General features: G+C 23.7%; 1 protein-coding gene across 2 annotated transcripts in view; it reads right to left on the reverse strand.

Moving 5' to 3' along the window:
• Positions 1-7,500, reverse strand: part of LOC100208216 (uncharacterized) — a 137,312-nt gene that overhangs the window by 88,412 nt on the left and 41,400 nt on the right. For both annotated transcript variants that reach the window (XM_065799082.1, XM_065799081.1), the window contains exons 9-14: positions 6,468-6,701; positions 5,825-6,139; positions 4,869-5,396; positions 4,481-4,690; positions 1,483-1,830; positions 1,005-1,202 (exon numbers count right to left, since the gene is read on the reverse strand). In XM_065799082.1, coding sequence (XP_065655154.1) covers positions 1,005-1,202; positions 1,483-1,830; positions 4,481-4,690; positions 4,869-5,396; positions 5,825-6,139; positions 6,468-6,701 — 1,833 coding nt within the window. The remainder of the gene's footprint in view (positions 1-1,004; positions 1,203-1,482; positions 1,831-4,480; positions 4,691-4,868; positions 5,397-5,824; positions 6,140-6,467; positions 6,702-7,500) is intronic.

Below are 7,500 nucleotides of genomic sequence, written 5' to 3' on the forward strand. Positions count from 1 at the left end.
AGTTTATATTTTATAGAACGTTTATGCCTATGCATAAAACCACAAAAACTAATTATTATGCTCAAATAATGAAATTATGATTTGTCCGATAACTTCGCATCACCCATTATGTATATATATATATATATATATATATGTATATGTATATATATGTATATATATATATGTATATATATATATATATATAAATATAAATATATATATGTATTTATATATACTCTCGCCTGCTGAATAAATGGGGGTAGGGGGGTAGGGTGGGGGTGACACTTATTAATTCTTCATTTTTTTTCTGACCTCCTTGGAGTTTATTAGGACCATCCCCTTTTTATTAATTTTGAAGCAATAAAAAATGGTTTCATTATTTTTTTACTTTGAGAAATAAATTTTTTTTTTAATCAAAAGTTAGTCTCTCCATCATAGATGAAAATAATAAGAACCAGCCAAAAAATTTCTTTTCATCTTAAGAAAGGAGAAGCGTATTTGTTAAAAGAATTCATTTCATAAATGATATTTCATTTATTATAAAGTGTGAAATAACTTTCTAAAATGTTTCTTAAAAACTATTAGTCAGTGTTAATTTCATTTGCTGAAGCTATTTAGGATGTCAAGAAAGTTTATTCATGGAGAGAAGGATTCTTTGTCACCATTATAAAAAAGCAATATAAAATTGCGCAACGCTATATGTAGAAACGGATCCAAACAGAGAAAAATTCAAAACTTGTACTTTTGATTTTTTGAATTTAGATTTTTTTTTAATTTCAAAAAGCTTTATCAAAATTCCGACCCTTCTATTTCTATTAAGACCCCTTCCTCCAGTTTATTAGATTTTAGAAATATTTCCTCCCCTCCCATTTATTAAGACTTTCCCTCCTCCCTCCCCCATTTATTCGGCAGGCGAGAGTATATATATATATATATATATATATATATATATATATATATATATATATATATATATATATGTATATATATAAAATACATTAAAGTCTTTTAGTAATTCTTACCAACACTTATTGCTTTAGCTTCAAGTAATGCACTAATAGAGCTTAAGGGTTCATTTTCATCAACAAAAAACACATTATTTTTGTTATTGAACATATCTTTGATCAAACTACTTTTAGATAATGTAGCCAAGTACACATTTGCTTTTTCTTGAAGATCACCAAGAATTTTATGTATATTTTTAAGATCACCTGTCAAATCTATAATAAATGATTTTTAAATACTTTTCAGACAATAGTATTATCACAGACAAATATTAGCAACTCAAAAATAATAGCAGAAACACCCAGAATAAACGTATATTACTTAAATATAAAACTTTTTAACTCTTTATTTTTTAATTCTTTTTTATTTGTTTTACAAGTCTGAGTCTATAACATTAAGAAAAAAATAACTATGATGATGAATAATGAAAAAATTTAAAAAAAAAATAAAAAACTGTTATTATAAGTAATGCAGCAAAAAAAATGTTTGTATAACCTTTAGAAATAATGACCACAGTAGAAGTAAGCTTATTTTGACTATTTATTTGAGAATTCAATAACTCTGAAACTTTTGACAAAACTCTGTCAATTCTTGAAGATCCACCATCTTTTAAAGGCCTTATAAAATCTATAAGGTTCAGTAGCTCTGATTTTATAGTTGAGTCCTTCAGCAAAATATTTGGTTGGTTATTATATGAAATTAATGATCCACGAGTTTCAGTTAAACCAAAGTTGAATTCATTAATAATTGCTTTAGCATAAAGTTTTAGTATCTTAAATGAATCCTCATCAACTTCAAAAGAATTTTCTATTGCAATATAAAGATTCAAGTTTTCTTTGATACCTAAAACAATTTTATAAAAAAAAAAAATTGTAACTTTAATAATTTATTTTTAAATTATTTTGGAGATATATTAACTTCACATTAAATTTTTATATATTATATAACGTCTTTGAAAATTAAAATATATTAATAAAAAAATACATATAATATAACATCTTTGAAATATATGTGTATATATATGTATATGTATATATATATATATATATATATATATATATATATATATATATATATATATATATATATATATATATATATATATATATATATATATATATATATATACATATACATATACATATATATATGTATATGTATATGTATATATATATATATATATATATATATATATATATATATATATATATATATATATATATATATATATATATATATATATATATATATATATATATATATATATATACTTATACATATATATACACATATATTTCAAAGATGTTATATTATATATATTTTTATATATATATATATATCTGTGTGTGTGTGTGTGTGTGTGTGTGTGTGTGTGTGTGTGTGTGTGTGTGTGTGTGTATATGTATATATATATATATATATATATATATATATGTAACCTTTTGGTCATCCAGCAGTATAAGACAATAAACTAAGTTTGTGCATGAAATTAATATTTTACATAATAAAAATAGAAATCTACTAAATTTAAATTCTATTAAATATGAACACACGACTTAAAATATGGCATGAATGTTTTGATTTTTATCACAACAAAATGATACACATTATTTATGATGCACAGTCTCTAATTATTAAAAAAAAAAGTTGTTAGTATCTAAAATTAAAAATATTCAACAGATTTAAAATTGTGATCAAAATTAAAATGAAAATATATTTATGTTTAAGATTTTATTTTATTTAACTTTAAAAATTTTTCTCAGCTAAATTTTTTCATAGCATTAATAAACAATTTTTAGAAAGTTCAAAAAAAATTGGAAAGAAAAATTAAAATGGAACAAATCAACCATAATCATGCTAAACAAATTAGATATGTTTTAATTAGCTAAAGGGATAATCTGGAATAAACATGACATTTTGTAAGTCAAACTTGGCACCTTTAAATTTCTTTTGCATTAAAAAAGATCCTTATGACTTTGTTTTCAAACTCAATTTGCAACAAAAAAACAACACAATTTTAAAGTTTTTTTAATGTTAGAGGGCAAGAGGACAACTACAACTTTTCATGATATAATTGAGAACATGAAAGTTGTAATTAAGAAATCATCCAATAATTAATACTCCAGTAAACATTTACTGTTTATTGTCATCTTTTTAAACTGCTTTCTAAGCTCTTTTAAATTTGATTAGCAAAATTAAAATCATTTGATTTTAAAGGAATCCAAAAGTGTTAAGACAGGTTTTGTTCATATCTTAAATAAACCTTAGAAAATAAGTTTAGAGTTAATTAACTTATTAAAATAAATTATTTAATAAGATATTAACAAAAAAAATTTTCATTTTTAATGACATTTTTTTTTCAAAGAAAAATGCTCAGCTTGTTGCTTATTTTTTCAAATGAAATCTGGCCTGATTAAAGCATTTATCTTTGATGTCAATAAAAATAAGTAAAGTTGTTAAAGTTAAATTCTATTTTAATGTTTGGGTTTTCCTTTTTTTAATAAGTTAGATATAATAGAACTTTTTTAAAAAATTATAGTAATTTTAAAGATAACTTGCTATTGGTAGAATTTTTTTTAAACAATGAAAAGTTTTAAGAAGATTCTGTGATTTAATGGAGAAAAGTGAAGAAGAGAAGTGAAGAAGAGAAGTGAAGAAGAGAAGTGAAGAAGAGAAGTGAAGAAGAGAAGTGAAGAAGAGAAGTGAAGAAGAGAAGTGAAGATGAGAAGTGAAGAAGTGAAGTGAAGATAAGAAGTAAAGAAGAGAAGTGAAGAAGAGAAGTGAAAGAGAGAAGAGAATAGGGTTGCAGATTGTTAAAAACAAGTCGCTCTATAAAAATCTGAAAACAAAAAATAATATTTTTGGTAAAAATAAAATATAAAAATAAATTTGTTGATGAAAACAAAATACTTTTTTTTTTTTTAATAAAAATAGATATTTAAGAAAAGCCAGATCAAAGTTAAGTTACGATTTTTCATTATGTCAAAAGTAACATCTGAGGAAATGCTTCATAAACTGAAATCCAGCAAAAATGTTTTATTATAATTGCAAATTAAAAAAAGTAAATCCGGATCCCTACATAAATTGTTTAAAAAACCTCTTCAGTGAGAATATCATTCATTAAGCAAACCATATATTTTTATATAAAAATAAATTATACAGAATAAAAAAATAAAGTATGCAGAATCAAGAAATAAACTATGCAGAACAAAAAAATAAAACATGCAGAATAAAAAAACAAACTGTGCAGAATAGAAAATATGATAGTGAACTAGTTAATGCATATGCTTAATTAACTCTTATTTTCTAAGATTTATTTAAGATATGAACACATTTATCTCGGTACTTTGGGATCCCTTTTAAATTTTGAAAAACCAAAGAAAATAAAAATATAAAAGAAAAAAAAAGTTTAGTTCTAGCTTGTTTACACAACACCTAGAAGAACATAGATGAAATAATAATGAATTATAAAACATTAAAAATAAATATTTACCACAGGTTTCATCCTTTAAAATTAAAATTTCATGTTGGTTCTTGCAACTTGCAGCTTCCAAAGCACATTTATTTGGATAACTAACACCATTACTTCCACAGACTGGTCTATATTCTATAGTACAGTCTGTTTTGCAAACACAATTTGCCATATCCCTAGCATCTTGAATACAAACTGCATAAAACTCACAGTTTACCGCAGAACATTTGTCTAAGTAAATTAACTTGTAATATTAAAATAACTATAGAGTTTTTAGTATGCTAAACAACATAAAACTGTATAACAAGATATATTTACATTGACAAGCATTTACAGGCTAATTACAACTAAGAGATAATAAAAAATAAAAAACTAACAATGTAGAATAACAAGCAAAAATCAATCTAACCTCTACTAAGAGTTTCAAAAATATCATCAACAACATTATCAGTAGACAAGGAGTCTGCACTGTGCAACATGTTCAGTTGTTTAATCGGAACTTTTGGAACTTGAATAATTTGATTATTGCTCACATAAACTATAATTACAGCAACATTAAAAGAAAAAAGTTTTTCAAACAATTCACGATTTTCAGCTAATCTTGCATATTCTTCAGCAAATATGATTGCAACTTTTGAAAAACTTCTGCTGTAATTTTCTAATTCAAACAAAGCACTTAGCTTTTTAAGTAGCAAGTCTATATTTGATCCAGCGTCAGGAAAAACAACATTTTTTAAAGCCATAATGACAATATTTTGATCAACTGAATCCTCAAATCGAAATATTTCATTAACATCCTTGCCATAAGTTAAAAAACCAACTCGATTTTCCTTTAAAGAAATAGTTAAATGCTTTATTGTCTTCATAATAATACTTTTTTGTAGTTCAAACAATTGTGGTTGACCTCCTCCAATAGCAAAAACTATATCATTTGGATCTAAAATTGTAAATAACCATAACTATATTTTGTTACATGTCAGCCTATGTATATCTTATTACAGCCTATGTATGTCTTATTAAAGTCTATGTATGTCTAATTACAGCTTATGTAGTGTCTTATAACAGCCTATGTATGTCTAATTACAGCTTAGGTATGTCTTATTACAACCTATGTATGTCTTATTACAGCCTATGTATGTCTCATTACAGCCTATTTCTGTTTAATTACAGCTTATTTATGTCTTATTACAGCCTATGTATGTCTTATTACAGATTATGTATGCCTTTTTACAGCCTATGTATGTCTTACTACAGCCTATGTATGTCTTATTACAGCCTATGTATGTCTTATTACATTATAGGTCTTCTATATAACATATTTATTTACTAAAAAGTAAAATGTTATGATATTTATTTTGTACTTACAAGTTACTTTAAACTGAGGAGAAGCAACCAGATTTACAAACTCTTGTAAATGGTCAGAAGCAGTTTCAACTATACTTCTGCTGGTGATATCTTTCAATAACAAATTTTTAACTTCTTCAGATAACTTTCCTATAAACCCTATTTTGAAATGAATTCCGTTTAATAAAAATTCCTTGTAAACTTTAGAAAGATCTTTTATTTCGTCAGTATTTATCATTGATGTTAACAGAATGATCTCCTTTACTTTGAAGTTAGATGGTGAAAAAATCTTCAATAAAACACTTGTCAAAGCAAGAAAACTTTTTCTTTTTCCACCTTAAGTAAAATACTTTTATTATCAAATATCATTTTATTAAATTCATTTTAATGTTATAAATTAAACTCATAGTAGGTCCAAAAATGCTTTAACAAACTCTTTCATATGTTTTTTAAAAACTAACCATGAAAAATTGTTTGAAGCTTTACAATGGTAAAACTTTTAATTAAAATTAAATTGTATCCTTCAATTTTACTAAATGTAAAAACTTTTTTTTAATTATCACGGTTGTATATATATATATATATCAAATGATGACTGCTCATTGTTATCAGATGATCTCATAACAATGAACAGTCATCGTTTAGAGAAATAAACAACAATTACCAATAAACTTTAGTTTATTTATTGCATCAACCAAGCTTTTCATCTGACCATTGAAACTTAATAACACATCAACTTCGCTACCAAAAGAAGTAAAGGAGATCCCATTTCTATCTGAAGCAATGTCATATGAACTAATAAAACTCTTCAAAAAGATTTTTAAATTTTCTATTGTGTTGGTACTTGAATGCTCTGACACATCAACAACAAAAAGTGTATCAACACCTTTTTCTTGTCCTATAAATTGATAAATTAAAATCCTTTATTACAATCCTAATAATAAATTGCTAAACAACAACATTAACAACAACAACAACAACAACAACAACAACAACAACAACAACAACAGCAACAACAACAGAAACAACAACAACAACTTATCAACAAATCAAAACAAAGTATTCACAACTATAACAATCCTAATGTTTTTTAATTTACATTAAATTCAATTAATTAAAGTGAAAACTGTAATATTGGTAAAACCTAAGGTAACGAAGTTTTAGAAGAGTATTTTAAAAATACTAATTATAAGAACTTCATAAATATCCATTTATGTAGTTTTACTATTATTATTATATAATATTACTTATGTAGTTCTTATAATTAGAAATGTTTGATAGTTGATCTGTGCATATAATGACCTGCAGTTTTATATAGACTTTAGTATCAATAAAACTGCAGATCATATAAACAAATAGACAATTTATCAAACTTTTTTTTTTTTTTAATGTAATCAATATTTTGATCACATCAATTTCCTGTTGAAGTAAAAAAAATTGAAATTTAAAATTTAGATTTTGATAAAGTATTATTTTAAATTTTTCTATTATTCTTAATATTATTATTTATTATCCTTTTAATTTTTATTTTTATTTTTCATTGTAATTATTAAAACTTTTTAACAACTGAAAATAAATATTATTTAAAAAAAAAGTTTTATTGTAATAATATTAAAAAACATCAGAAAACGGTGTTAAAAAATATATCTAGAATAAAGCAGATATCATTTTTAACGAATATAATTATATTTATTGTA

Source organism: Hydra vulgaris, chromosome 06, assembly GCF_038396675.1.
Source record: "Hydra vulgaris chromosome 06, alternate assembly HydraT2T_AEP".
Taxonomy (NCBI): Eukaryota; Metazoa; Cnidaria; class Hydrozoa; order Anthoathecata; family Hydridae; genus Hydra; species Hydra vulgaris.